This window comes from Musca domestica, unplaced genomic scaffold (assembly GCF_030504385.1).
Source record: "Musca domestica strain aabys unplaced genomic scaffold, Musca_domestica.polishedcontigs.V.1.1 19, whole genome shotgun sequence".
NCBI classification, from domain to species: Eukaryota; Metazoa; Arthropoda; class Insecta; order Diptera; family Muscidae; genus Musca; species Musca domestica.
Window position 1 is genome coordinate 14,381,765 of NW_026712245.1, and position 15,256 is coordinate 14,397,020.

The 15,256-nt window shown below is 34.5% G+C and overlaps 2 protein-coding genes across 8 annotated transcripts; one reads left to right on the forward strand and one right to left on the reverse strand.

The window, feature by feature from the left end:
- Positions 1 to 5,779: 5,779 nt before the first annotated feature.
- Positions 5,780 to 9,995, reverse strand: LOC131802033 (cytochrome c). 2 transcript variants are annotated; one of them, XM_059121366.1, is made up of 2 exons: positions 9,869 to 9,995; positions 5,780 to 6,446 (listed from the first exon to the last, which is right to left on the reverse strand). In XM_059121366.1, the coding sequence occupies exon 2, from the start codon at positions 6,416 to 6,418 to the stop codon at positions 6,092 to 6,094; it is 327 nt and encodes a 108-aa protein (XP_058977349.1). In that variant the 5' UTR covers positions 6,419 to 6,446; positions 9,869 to 9,995; the 3' UTR covers positions 5,780 to 6,091. The 2 variants fall into 2 exon arrangements, with proteins under 2 accessions (XP_058977349.1, XP_058977350.1); XM_059121367.1 differs by having other exon boundaries at positions 5,780 to 6,443; positions 9,869 to 9,969.
- A 3,075-nt stretch (positions 9,996 to 13,070) lies between these two features.
- On the forward strand, positions 13,071 to 14,907 carry LOC101898466 (uncharacterized). Of its 6 annotated transcripts, XM_020034665.2 has the most exons (4): positions 13,072 to 13,246; positions 13,319 to 13,519; positions 14,405 to 14,485; positions 14,545 to 14,907. In XM_020034665.2, the coding sequence occupies exon 4, from the start codon at positions 14,597 to 14,599 to the stop codon at positions 14,765 to 14,767; it is 171 nt and encodes a 56-aa protein (XP_019890224.1). In that variant the 5' UTR covers positions 13,072 to 13,246; positions 13,319 to 13,519; positions 14,405 to 14,485; positions 14,545 to 14,596; the 3' UTR covers positions 14,768 to 14,907. The 6 variants fall into 6 exon arrangements, with proteins under 6 accessions (XP_005177588.1, XP_011296584.1, XP_019890224.1 ...); XM_005177531.4 differs by lacking the exon at positions 14,405 to 14,485 and having other exon boundaries at positions 13,071 to 13,246; XM_011298282.3 differs by lacking the exon at positions 13,319 to 13,519 and having other exon boundaries at positions 13,071 to 13,246; positions 14,405 to 14,492.
- Positions 14,908 to 15,256: the final 349 nt, after the last annotated feature.

Here is a 15,256-nt window from a genome sequence, read left to right on the forward strand (position 1 = left end):
AAAATGCGTGTTATAACAAACTCCGAATGGCGTCGTATAGGAAAACATTTGAAAAATTACTTATTTTTCATAAAACATTTTAAAATTTTTGACATATCAATGTTCCCAAGCGTTGATGCATCTACCTATATTCTTCTACCATGATTTGACTCAATAGTAATAGTAGTTTCAATCGTTTTTTTGATTTAATGTTATTTCTTGATATACAATAGGTATACCCTTTTTGATATAAAATTTCTCTGCAGGGCAATGTAGAAATGTTTTAAGTCTAATAATAGAACAAATCGCCGTTGTACTTAACAAAACGCCAAAGGCGATGGTCCGGATACTTTTTTTGTGGTTAAGGAACAGCATAAACATATTTCCTAAAATTGCAAAATTTAGAATACTTTATGAATGTTTGCGGTTTGCTTTCAACTTGAAAGTTATATTGCATTTTTCGAGATTTTCTAGCGATTGCTTGAAGTGTTGAGAGATTAGGACCAACAGCTAAACTATACATTCAGGGGAATGATGTGAAAACATTAAAAATAAATATTTTAAGATATATATTTAAGATATAATATTTCAATAATCCATATTCCAAAAATGTATATTTTTGTAATTAAAATAAATTACTGAAAATTAATTATTTTGTTTACATTTTTGGACACATAACTCTGACAAATTTGTATGTGGTTGTTGTTATGATTGTTGTACAACAACACTTGCCTTTACCTGAATTATTCTTCCCATGGGATATCTGTGTGTTCACCAACACAATTGTAAACCAATAATAGCATGTTTCCATTGGAAACCGAACAACGTTGTTCGCTCTCAGAATTAGGTACACGAATTAACCCGTTCATACAGCACGATTCGTAATTCATAGTAAAATAATTCCTTTTTTATACCCTCCACCATACTATGGAGGGTATATTAATTTTGTCATTCCGTTTGTAACTCCTCGAAATATTCATGTCAGACCCAACAAAGTATATATATTCTTGATCAGCGTAAAATTCTAAGACGATTTAGCCATGTCCGTCTGTCTGTCTGTTGTAATCACGCTATCTTTCGAACAAATTGAGATAGAAGGCTAAAATTTTGCACACATGTATATTTTCCCAGTAGGCAGGTTAAGTTCGTAAATGGGCCATGTAGGTCCAAGTTATCATATAGCCCCCATATAACGGTACCTCCCGATATTCGGAATTTTGATGATTTTAGCGACATTGTTTACCGGAATCGTTTCAAATTTGGTATTTGAAGTTCGTAATGGATACTTCATCCAAAGTCAAAAAATGGGCCATGTAGGTCCACGTCTTCATATAGCCCCCATATAACGGTACCCCCGATATTCGGTATTTTAATGATTTTAGCGACATTATTTACAGGGATTGTTTCAAATTTCGCATGTGAAGTTCGTAATGGATACTTCAGCCTAAGACAGAAAATTATCTGTGCAGGTCCACGTCTTCATATAGCCCCATATAACAGTACCCCCCGATATTCGGTATTTTGATGATTTTAGCGACATTGTTTACCGGAATCGTTTCAAATTTGGTATTTGAAGTTCGTAATGGATACTTCATCCAAAGTCAAAAAATGGGCCATGTAGGTCCACGTCTTCATATAGCCCCCATATAACGGTACCCCCGATATTCGGTATTTTAATGATTTTAGCGACATTATTTACAGGGATTGTTTCAAATTTCGCATGTGAAGTTCGTAATGGATACTTCAGCCCATGCCAGAAAATTGTCTGTGCAGGTCCACGTCTTCGTATAGCCCCCATATAACGGTAACCCCATATTCGGTATTTTGACGATTTTAGCTACATTACAAGTAAGCAAAGGCTACAGTCGAGCGGGGCCGACCGTTGAATACCCTACAACACTATAATAAACCATACAGTTTATTAGGCGAAATACTCGACAGAATTTCACAAGATATTGTGACAAATAATAAAAGAAAACCATCAGGTTTCGTTCTCTAATTTTCGAATAATAGCAACTTAAACTAATTTGCTCATTTCCGATTTATTGGTAGATGTTGCACGTAAATGGTCTTCCTAAATCTGGAACCAATATTTCCCAAAGACCTATAATCTCTCAGAAGTGGCAAAAGATTAACATTTATTATTAGTTTTTGACTGAAACGCATCTATATGAGATACAGACAATTGACTATAATCTTCAACGAAATCAGCGTTAACGAAATAGTCAGAAGTGCGTCTTTCCTGTATTTGTGAATTCTCCAAAAAGTCACAGGAGTGGACATTTTCGTATTTTGTCTACAAATACAAATATTTTTGGATGGCCATCCAAAACTGCTTGGCTTTGCAATGTCCAGTAACCCCCATTCAAATGTGCGTGAGGATCGGGCGATAATTACGACCTCCTGACAATTTTGCAGTTTTTTGGTCCATTTCAACCCCTAAATATATGGCGATCATCTCCAAAAAGAGTAGGCTTCTATTCTGACCCTCATCTTATCTCCATGCAAAATTTCGTAAGGATCGGGCCATAAATGCGATCTGTATATGATATCCTGATATCCTTACTACTTAGTTTTGTTAGCTGTAGAAATATTACCAAATGTTTAATTCAAAATGAAAATAGAAATATATGTAGAAATATTACCAAATGTTTAATTCAAAATGAAAATATGCCTATTCTGACCCTATCCCCACCTCCATTTTAAATTTCGTGAAGATCGGACCATAATTGCGACCTGTAGAGTGATTACAAATTAACATGGACAGACGGACAGACGGACGGACGGACATACATAGCTAGATCGACTCAGCTCGGCGAGATAGGAAGATCCATATATACTTTCCTATGTGGGAAATCAATATTTCGTGGTGTTACATAATTTTTGGCCCAATCAAACTTATAATACCCCCAACACATAGTGTTGTAGGGTATAATAAACAGATTTTTCTTCAAGTTTCGCATTTAAATATTGTAATAATTTATGACAAAAGTTGCCTATGCAGGCCCATGTCGTCGTATAAGCATTCGGTATTTTTAAGATTTTAACAGAATTTTTAACGGTTTTTTTTTTGGAAATTGCCAAATTTGTACCAAATGGTGGAGGGTATTAAAAGTTCGGCCCGGCCGAACTTACAGCTTTTTTACTTGTTTTAAATTTTGTTTGTTGATTTTAATGGGAATTTATGCTAAAATACATTAAATTCTCACTAATATGAATAGAAGAAATGATTATTTTTCTCCCAAAGATTTATTATATCATTAATTTTATAATTTTCATTCACGTTTTCAACTTTTTGTGTAAATGTTGATATTTTGAACATATTTTTGTATTTTTCTATTTTTAAATTCTGCTGGAGAGACACTTGTTAAACATTTTTTCTGCCGATACAAACATTTTGAAAATATTGCCTCTTTTGTTTCCAGTTTTCTGTGGTAATTTCAACTCGTGGACAAAATGCGTACCTCGGATGAGAGAGCTCCACATAACAATTAAAAGATTTTATGGGAGAATTTAATCATACACGCTATGTTTATAGTTGTAATTTAAAGTTCAAAGGACTAAATATGCCAAAGCATTTGTATCTTTTAAATTCGGACTTGTATTGCCCATTTGGTGCAAAATTAATTTGAAATCAGGTAAGGATATATATGGGAGCTATATCCAAATCTGAACCGATCTCGATAAAATTTGGCAAAGATATTTCTGAGCTTTGATACATATTTGATACATTTCCCTGGATATCGTTGTTACGGAGTGCACATTATGGCTGTGGGGAATAAATATAACAAATAAAATGAACAATATATATGGGAGCTATAGCTATATCTGAACCGGTCTTCACCAAATTTGGCATACTAGCTTCTAGACTCAATTCGGTCGATTCCATACTATTTGGGCAAATATTAGACGTTTGGTGTACAATAAAAGGTAAATCGGGCGAAGTTATATATGGGAGCTATTTCCAAATCTAAACCAATCTCGATAAAATTTAGCAAATGTATTTCGTTTTCAACTTTTTGTGTAAATGTTGATATTTTGAACATATTTTTGTATTTTTCTATTTTTAAATTCTGCTGGAGAGACACTTGTTAAACATTTTTTCTGCCGATACAAACATTTTGAAAATATTGCCTCTTTTGTTTCCAGTTTTCTGTGGTAATTTCAACTCGTGGACAAAATGCGTACCTCGGATGAGAGAGCTCCACATAACAATTAAAAGATTTTATGGGAGAATTTAATCATACACGCTATGTTTATAGTTGTAATTTAAAGTTCAAAGGACTAAATATGCCGAAGCATTTGTATCTTTTAAATTCGGACTTGTATTGCCCATTTGGTGCAAAATTAATTTGAAATCAGGTAAGGATATATGGGAGCTATATCCAAATCTGAACCGATCTCGATAAAATTTGGCAAAGATATTTCTGAGCTTTGATACATTTCCCTGGATATCGTTGTTACGGAGTGCACATTATGGCTGTGGGGAACAAATATAACAAATAAAATGAACAATATATATGGGAGCTATAGCTATATCTGAACCGGTCTTCACCAAATTTGGCATACTAGCTTCTAGACTCAATTCGGTCGATTCCATACTATTTGGGCAAATATTAGACGTTTGGTGTACAATAAAAGGTAAATCGGGCGAAGTTATATATGGGAGCTATTTCCAAATCTAAACCAATCTCGATAAAATTTAGCAAATGTATTTCTGAGCTACATTTGATATATTTCCCCAAATATTGTTGTTACAGAGTGCATATTACAGCTGCGGAGGACAAAAATTACAAATCGAATGAAAAATATATATGGGAGCTATAGCTATATCAACTCAGAAAGTGATTCTGGTCTATATATCTAACCACATATTTGAAACAAATATTTGAGAAACTATAAAAATTACAACTAGAAATCAATCAAAAAAGAGAAATTTTACTCTTTTTTGATTGATTTCTATTTGACAGAATTTGTATACGAATTCACATATAAGGAATAAAAATTCATTTCATATTGATCGACAAATTTATTGTCCTTCCAAATTATTGGACATTTTCATATTTCTTAATTCAATGAAATGATATGTATGTTTTAGTCAATATTGGGAGAAATAACAGGATGTGATATTTGTCATTCTGTTTGTAATTCATAGAAATAATCTTTTAGGACCCAACACAGGATATGGGTTTTTGATCAGCGTAAAATTCTACCACTATTTGTGTATGTCTGTATGTCAGCCCGTGGTAATCGGTATTACTTTTTAAAGGGTCAACTTAGATGGTTAGCGTGTTATGTCCGAAATTATTAAACACAAATTTATTCAAAATTATATAAAATGTCTGAAAGTGTCAACTTCTATATTTTTGAAGGACGTTTATATCATTTTTTTATTTTAAAATGTAGCATAATTGAAATAAATGTGCAAATATAGCTCGCATCTAAATATTTATTTTTACCAACAAAATTGTTTTGAAAACAGAAAATTTAAATTTGAAAAATTAAAACTTACAAATTATTTTCCTCTGTTTATAGAGAGACACTTGCAATATTTTTTATTTCAAAACACATACAATGACAGAATAATTTTGAATTTCTCTGCCTACCCCTGATGTAAAGCCATACTGAAAATAAAGGTATTCATTCTTTTGTACACACTTATTGAAAATATAGACGTTCTTATTTAACAGGCAGCAAGTGTTCGTTTTTGTAGTGGTGGTGGTGGATGGTCTATTGACTGTCATTTGATATACCCCCAAGTGATAGGAATTATGAATGCAGGATTTAAAATATAAAAATGTACTTGAAACTTTATAGTGTTAGTTTATTTTGTATAATTTATTGACGTCTTAGTTTTTTTTACATTTACTATTATATTAAAATTTAAATATGGTGGTAGGATTCAAATACTTAGTTTCTTGTATCCATGCGTATTTGTTTGCAAGATGACATATTTCCACTAAGAACATGTAAGCCGTACAAGATTTGTCCATTTCGAATATAGGAGCCAAGATCTTAAATACATCGTGCTTGTGGTAAATTGAATTCTGGTATGATTGATGTCACAGGTGGATAAGTTGGTAGTGTTAGTTGTAGTAATTTCAGCCTACGTTTACTTGGTGGCAGATTTAAGATAAGCAATGAGATCTCCGCGTTCATTGGGTTTCTTTAGACCGGCAAATATCATCTTTGTGCCTGGGATATATTTCTTTGGGTTTTCTAGATACTCAAACAAGGTGTCTTCGTTCCATGTAATGCCCTTGGCTTTGTTGGCATCTGTGTAGGCGAAACCAGCAGCCTGGCCGGTCTTGCGACCAAATAGACCATGCAAATTTGGACCCACCTTGTGTTTTCCTCCAGCTTCCACAGTGTGGCATTGGGCGCAACGCTGGACAAAAATTTTTTTGCCCTTTTCAACATCGCCAGCAGGTACTCCCATTGTAGATTAATATGTTTAAGGAAAGCTTCTGAAAAGAGTGTGATTCATTATCTAGTTCTATGAAGAACTTAAAATCAGTATTGTGTGCGGTGAACGTGCAATTGGCGGAAATTCGAACTCTTGGACAAGAAGCGTACCTCAGATGAAAGATCAGACAACATGTACTTTCGTTTGAATGTACATACACCATTGAACATTATACATTTCATTGATAACAATTATTTTTCCTGAAAGTTTTTAAAATTTCAATAAATTATTTTATTTAGCATTTTTAAATTTCATAAATGATCTTTTTTCGATAAATGTCTTCATTTCTTAGTTGATGTTGAAAAAATGCCAATAATATGTTCTGTTCAGCCTAAGACAGAAACCTGTCTATGCAGGTCCACGTCTTCGTATAGCCCTCACTTAACGGTACCTCCCTATATTCGGCATTTGATGATTTTAGCGACATTATTAACCGGAATTGTTTCAAATTTAGTATTTGAAGTTCGTAATGGATACTACAGCCTAAGGCAGAAAATTGTCTGTGCAGGTCTACGTCTTTGTATAGCCCCCATATAACGGTACCTCCCCATATTCGGTATTTTGATAATTTTAGCGGCATTATTCACCAAAATTGTTTCAAATTACGTATTTAGAGCTCGTAATGGGAACTACAGTCTGTAACAGAAAATTGTCTATGCAGTTCCAGGTCTTCGTATAGGCCCCACATACCAGTACCTCCTTATATTCGGTGTTTTGACGAGTTTAGGTACAATACCCAACGAAATTGTTTGAGACGCGTATTTGAAGTTCGTAATGGATGCTACTGCCTATGGCAGGAAATTGTTTTTGCTGGTTCAGGTCTTCGCACAGCTCCGATATAACGCTACCTCCCTATATACGATATTTTGATGATTTTAGCTTCATTATTCACCGTTTATTTCAAGTTTTGAATTTGAATATGGTAATGACTTATGACAAACAATGCCCATGTCGTATAGACACAAATATAACGGCTATATTCGGTATTTTTAGAATTTTAACAGAATTTTTTCAGGATTTTATTTCCAAATTCGTTCGGCCCGGACGAACTTACTGTTTTTTAAATTGTTTTCTTTCAATCGAGTTCGCACAGCATCATTGTTTATTCAACCATTAAATTAAGTTGGACAGTTTATTTCAACTTTTATAATATTTGAAATGGAAGAATATTGTGATAGTGCGACCGAAATTATTGCAAGTAGAAACTACTCACTGTGTAGAAAAACGAAATGGTCGAAGTTTTGTGTGAAAAATCTTTACCAATATTGTAAAATAAAAAAAAAAATATTTAAACAATTTTTATTTACTAAATGCCATTGATGTGTTTCTTTATTAAAAATATTAATTTTGTTTTTTTTTAGAAAGAAGTCACTAACATACCAAAAACCCAAACAAAATTAATAAATTGTCTATTTATTAAATATAATTTGTACCAATTTCTTTAACGGAGCAGCTTTTAGTTATGAAAACTTTAGTAAAATTGCAATCATGGTTTCGCTCAGATTCGAACATTTGTATTTTAATCAAATCAAATCACTCACTTAACTAGGATGAATCAAACCGATCAGACTCATCATAGATGATCGCCCCGATATGAACAACTCAACATAAGTTCTTAAACAAATAACTCATGTGAGCTGTTTGATTTCGAATACAAAGCTTCGATCAGTTCATGTTCGCTCACAACTTTTTCGTTTCGCATGAGCAACTTGAATAAGCACGTTACATCTGAACGACTGTTTGAGTTTGATTGTATTTCCACTAAGTGTTATCAAGCCTGCTCAATCATACTCATTGCAGCCCTCTGATGTGTATGTATTGCTTTGAATAGAAATAAATCCTCTGTTTCAGAAGCGGAATGAATCTACTAGTTTTGCAATTTTTTTCGACATCATAAAAATATCAGGAACAATATTCAATATTTTGCCAGTATTCAATTGTTTCTCTTTTTCATCAATTCGTAATCTTAAAAATTGTTAGAGGAAATAACATAACAGATTCTTCGGATGATACTCGATAATACATCCGTTCAATTCAATCAAACAATTTTTGCTGGTTACCCTTGGCTCGCTCAAAGTAGAAGAATAATTTGGCCTCAAACCCGTACACAAAAAATTTATTTTGTTACTGAGGTAATGCTTTTGATAATTGACCAATCACAATAAATTCTACTGTGAAAAACATACGTTAAGTTTATTGTGATTGGACAATTATCGCGTTTAGTCTCGGTCAAGATCACATATAAATGTAGAGGAAAATGTAATCTTGCTAATTCAATATCAGTGCTAATGAAACTCCCAAAAAGTCATATCGGTTGATACGAGTTCGATGTGTAATTATTCAATGTATCTTGAATGTTCGGAAATTCATTACCCACAACTTTGGCAAAAAGGGTGTTTATATACAATATTCGAAGCCATTAACCGTGATAACTGTTCAGTCACAATAATGTTAACCTATGCTTTCCATACAAATAGTTGTTATTTTAAAGTACTTTAAGGTCATTGTGCTTTTTTCTAAAAAACGTTTATAACTTTTCCCGTCCATTACGAAGATTGTGCACACATCAAAACAAAAACCTTGAACGACATTTCAGTTTAAAAAAAGTATAAAAATACTTATAATACAATTAAATGGAATCATGCCAAATTTTATAAACTCAATGAATACAGTAGACATATTCAACAAATGACTACATTTAATTCTGAAAGCTGGGAAAACGTTGTGCGATATACTGAGCATGTACTGTTTCAACATACTTTTACATGTATTGCAGCACAACTAGCTTGGGACAGTGTCAAGGAAAATTATGCAAGTTTTTCGAATGCACCCCCTTACATGCCTTACGTCAAGTGTTTGCATAACCTCTCTACTACTATGAACGTACGTATGTACAGGCCGAAGGCAGCAATGCCGAAAAAGTGCTCCTTTCGCCACAGAGAAATACTAGAATTGTTTGCGACATTGTCAGGACAAATTCCGCGGCGATTCCCTACTCAGGTAATTTTACACATTACTCGATGATATCGACTTATGTAATAATCTGTTGTGTTTACGTGTATATACACATATAAATATAGATAATTTTGCAATCATCTCTAGAAAGGATAATCACAGGGAGCTTTGCACAGGTCTTAATGAATCAACTATAGCAATGGTATTTGATCGAACTTCAAAAAACAAAGCGAATTAAGTCGCCGGGACAATCGTTACATTAGAATTATGTAACATGGTGCCTTTGAGAAAGGAATTTTCCAAAAACGGGTCATCACAATATCAACAGTTTTTCTCCGAGGCTTTTTTCCTGACCAATTTTCGAGGTAATATTATTTTCGCCTTCTGTCCACTATTTGAAGAGTTTTGTTTGGAATTACGTTGCTCGAACAATTTGCACGTTCATTTGCCCCGCGACAAAATACTTACATCGGCACCGAGATACACAAAACGACTGTCGAACTAGAACAGAACAACACGAACAAACGAAAACAAATGTAGGTGTCTGAAGGAAAAGTGTTGCCAAAAATAATATGACATGGATTGCAGCTGAAAAATGTAACATTTTGGCTTTGTTGTGTACAACGAGCGAATCGTACGCTATTTGAATAGATTTTCCTGTTCTTCAACGACTTTCGCGGGCTTCCTAAACCTATTTAAAAGAAATTGTCCTTCATTGGGTGCTCTGAGATGAGAAACCAGGCTTAGGTAGGTAAAGCAGGTTTACAATTGCATTCAAAATTATTCATTTGACAACATCTCATTGTCAAAGTGTATAATTATAAATGCAGTCTACAAACACATATCAGAGATAGAACCTGTTTTCTATGCAGCGAAATTTGACAAAGTAAATTACACAACATGCGGAGATGGGAATGCTTATTTGAAATGACTTTACCTTCTTAATTTTACAATGAAACCAGGCTTAATTTACATAATAGACGGTTACAACAATGTTTATGTAATAATTATTCCTTTATTTTAATAAATTGGCCAATCCCAACAAATTAAGCTGCAAGTACATAAGAAGCTTGAAGTCATGGCTAGGCATTTTGTAACATTTCATAAAGGGAGTACAGAGCCGCACTAAAATCCTGCCGTCATTATCCATTATAACTTGACATTAATATGCCTAGCCTTGACTTCAAGCCGTTTATGTACTTGCACCCTTAGACTTTTTAAGATGGGCGCTAACTTTATTGTGACTGGTCAATTATCGCGACTAAAGAAAGGGAACTAGGATATAATACGGCAATTTTTACTCAAATCTTAAAAATTTTAAACGCCCAAGTAAAAAATTGAGAATTTAGCACGTACAGGGTGAAATAAAAAACTGCAACAAAGTCAAACGCCATAATTTTTACTTTTTCTTAAATTTTATTGAAGGAAAGATGTCGGAAATAGCATCAAATTGTAGAATAGGTTTAGATTTTTTTCGAATTGGTCGCCTTTGCCACGAATTATGGCCTTCAAACGGCCAATGAAACCGTCACACGCTGCTCGAATGTTGGTCTGCGGTATTTTGGCCCATTCCCGGCGAAACGCTTGCTTGAGGTGATCGACACTTTGGTATTTCTTAGTGCCAACCTTGATTTCCAAAAAAAAAAGACTCTAGACACAGTCCCAGTTCAACGGATTGGTATCCGGAGATTTTGGTGGCCATTGTGCAGGGCACCTCATTTTGTAACCATTCTTGACTGGCGCGTGCTGAGTCCTGTTGGAATGTCCAAGGTCTGTGGCCAAAATGTTTACGTGCCCAAGGCTTTAATACACCCTCCAGAATATTTTCGCGATAATATTCGGCATTTATTTTGATGTCACGGTCGATTAATACGAGCGGAGAGCGACTATCGGCTGTTATGGCGGCCCGCACCATCACCATGGCCGGTGCTTGAGTTCTGGTGGTCAACCGAAGGTGCACATTTTCAGCTGGCCTTTTCGTAGACACAATCAATTTGTTTGTTTACAAACTACTGGACAACGAATGTTTTCTCATCGGAGAAAACCAAATTCGGCAGTTCAGCACTTTCGGCCAAGCGAAGTAACAATTCAGCTCTTTTGAGTCTATTTTATTTCTGTTGCGGTGTAAGTTCTTGCAATTTTTGGAATGTCAATGGCTTTACCCCGAGCTCATTTTTCAATATATGCCAAATGTAATATTGCGATATGTTCAGCTCACGAGCTATTTTTCGGCCAGTGCGACGCGGGTTTCGATCAAGTCGCTTCTTTACTTTTTGAACCATTTCTATTGATGTTGCTGTTTTCTTCCGTCCACTTCCTTGACGTCGGGCTATGTTACCAGTATCACTGTAATGAGCGATAGTACAAGACACAAAAGATTTATTCACCTTTAAATGCTGGAGTGCTCTATCGATAGCCACTAGTGGTTTTCCAGCCAAATATAAAGAATTCACACTATCTCGCTTGAATTCCATCACGAATAACTTTTTTCTGGAAAATTCTCACCAAAATTTAACAGCTGTCGGACGAGTGGCTTAGAAATGACAGCAGTCTGAAGTTGGTTGTACTTTTTTATCTCACCCTGTATAACTATGAATCTAGTATTTCGTACATAAACAAATTTGCATGTGGTTGTTATGATGGCACAATTACAGAATTTAGGACGAAGCTACATATCTCCTAAAAATAATTTTAGGATAAAACAATATTGTCCCTCTATCTTGGATTCACTTTTTTGGAAAAAGGCCCAATATTCAATTCATGTTTTGTGGATTTTTTCCAATTTGGTAATTCAGTGACAAACCAGTAAAGAAAGTCTTAATGTCGGGCGGGGCCGACTTTATGATACCCTACACCACTTTGCTAATTTAGTAGAGCTCCGCATAGAAAAAATTGTTGTCCATGAAATATGACAAAAATTGTATATCATGTATAAGCATATGTAATAACCTTGTATAGTTTTGTCATGCCTGAACTAAAAAAACTTTATCCAGAATAACAGTGACATTTGACCAATTACAATGAATTTGACTATGGAAAACATACTCTAATAAACTCTAGGTTTACGAAATCCACTCGATTTCAAATGTCAAACCTATAGCGTATACATACGTCAAACAATATCCACTGGATCCACGATTTACGTGGAGTATATGCTTTGAAATTGACATTTGAAATCGAGTAGATTTAGTAGATGGATCAGCACTTGTGAGCATTGATATGTCAAAAATATTGTACCAGTAGCTGCGTTGCTGCAATATGCGTTGCTACCTGTATCATTTTACCATGATACCAACATAAAAAAAACACCGCATCAGTACATACCAATCATGTTCTATATAAGGTCGACCAACTAAGTTTGTTGTTAAAAGACATAGTTTTGATCTGACATTCAAAGAGAGTCAAATCACAATACTCCAGTCTTCTTGACCGACCGTATGCCTCGATCCCAATATTTAGAAGTGCTAGTGCATATGCCTGTATTATTTTACCAAGATACATACCTATATAGATGACACACTTATTTAGAAATATGTACGCAACATGGGCCGGAGAACCTTGAAAATATATTCTCTGGCGAGGCGTTAATTCGTTGATATTTTGTGAATAAAGCTCTAAGTTCTATAAAAGCTTTTTCTCGGAGCATTTGTTTGGGTTGTTTTGTTTATAACAACTTGAACGGATTTCATTAGTGTCTCTGACTTTGTAAGTTCGGGTATTGCTTCGCGGCTCCACGCTTGGACAACAGCCCAAAACAAAACATTTCATTGTTCTAAGCATTCGGTGTTATCAGCATATCCACAACAACCTCACGCAGAACCACATCAAATCACAGGAAGGAAGTTTGTAAGTTGCCTTTTCGCATACGCATATAAACGGCATCATGGCTTTACAAAATATTTTAATTTCTGGATATAGGCATAAACTCTCTTGAAAATTAACAATATTCTGTTCTAAGTTGGAAGCAGTTTCTCGTTTAAGAAATAGTTTTTGCTGCAGCAGTGCCTATTTATGTGTTTGTGCACATTATGTAGTATGTATCTGTCGTGGCTCGTTACATAAATTCATATGAACTTGCATACAAATTGGTGCGACGAAATGCTGGAGTTATTTTTAACGGTAATAAACTACTAGCCTAGAAAATTTAAATAGTTCAATCATTTCAAGGTACCAATGCGTACGAAAGTATGTTTGCTTTTATACAAATTAATATGATAGGTGCACATTGAAAGTCATTTACGAAATTTCGTTTCCTGTACCCAAGTAAGATTTGGGTAGGAACTGCATTCTAATATCCTGTCAGTGGTTTATAATTAATTCAATGGAAACAATTCAAAATACCGAGCATATCGCCAAGGTAAAAAATGAAAAAAAAAAAATTATATATATATATATTCCTTAGGTTTTTCAACGAAGTTGTAACCGTTTTTTCTCCTGCTGGTTTATATTTATACAAATATAAGAGGGTTACAACAACGTTGAAAAACGTAACTAAAATAAACAAAATATCGAATGTTTGATAGCTAATATACCGACATTTAAAAATTATGGAATTTTGGGAGGTACCTTTGTGTGGTAGGACGGAAGAGTACAAAATTAGGGTTCGGAAGACCGACTGATAGAAACAGACGAACGGACGGATATCACTACATCGCCTTAGAATTTATTCTGGTATAATTATCTCGGAGGTCATAAAGAAGAAAAGTCTTATTTATGACTGTGGTTTACATAAGTTTTTTTTTTTGTTTTGTTCGACAATACCTAATACCCGTCGTGCCGAACAAAAATACTCACCTTCACCACTATGGTAACATTTTTCCTCCTGCCGTATTACCAAAATACGCAATGTTCACATTTTCTAGCCAACCAAACAAAAACAACAAGCAAATAACTAATAACGGTGAAAAAACGTCGACCGACTACGACAAATTTGAAATTGTTTGATGCTCTACCAAAATGCTTGCGTCCGTATATTTAATTCACAACAATCAATTATGTTTTTAGCGAGTATTACCCAAATACACATTGCGTATGAAAATAAGGTTTTCAATTCTTGTGGTGAAGGACGTTGAAGGCGTACGTCAGGTATTAGGTAGGAATGTTAAACTTATGTACGTAACTCATATATATGAATATGTTTTCAGACGCTGAAATTTGCCACATCATATTGAAATTACATTCACAACAATCCCAAAGATGGCCTCTCCTACTCTAAAACAAGGGAATAGAGTCAGCCAATCATCAAATTCGTCAACATCACGGGTCAGCATGACAACATCACAGGCAGACGAAAACTTCGTCGAATCAAAGCTATTTAGTTGGATGCGCCTTTTTCGCTTTGCCTCACTCCTGTGTCGAGCTGAATAAACCAGATACCATATATGGAAGCATGAACTTCGCCACATCATAGCCAGTAATTTAAAACAATAATTAGACTATTCAAATTGTCGCAATTAGTAATGTAGTGGTTATTGCTGTTACCGTTAACAATGTTTAGTTAATACTAATATGTGAGTTTTATTTCAATTATTATGAGGATGAACATGTATATACAGATGCGGATCAAAACCGATGCGGATAAAAACCGATTATTATTATTTGATTAGATTTTTAGATGACAGGGAATAAACGCACTCGGTTAAAAAGATCTGGTGGTTTAACCTTGTGTGTTTAGCTACACCGGACTAACCAACACTATCAGGATTTATTGCGTTATCCGGTTCAACCGGACTTACCATACAAAAATATAACTTCCCACGACCGGAATTATTTTAAAACAATTGTGGAATCTACATCTAACGGAAGGCATCACTAGGTCTATCATTAGTGTTGCCCATGACAGAAGAATACAGGTAG

What these genes read in the sequence shown, in the direction of transcription:
- LOC131802033 (XM_059121366.1), bottom strand. Translation starts at nt 6,418, where the DNA reads ATGGGAGTACCTGCTGGCGATGTTGAAAAGGGCAAAAAAATTTTTGTC.
- LOC101898466 (XM_005177531.4), top strand. Translation starts at nt 14,597, where the DNA reads ATGGCCTCTCCTACTCTAAAACAAGGGAATAGAGTCAGCCAATCATCA.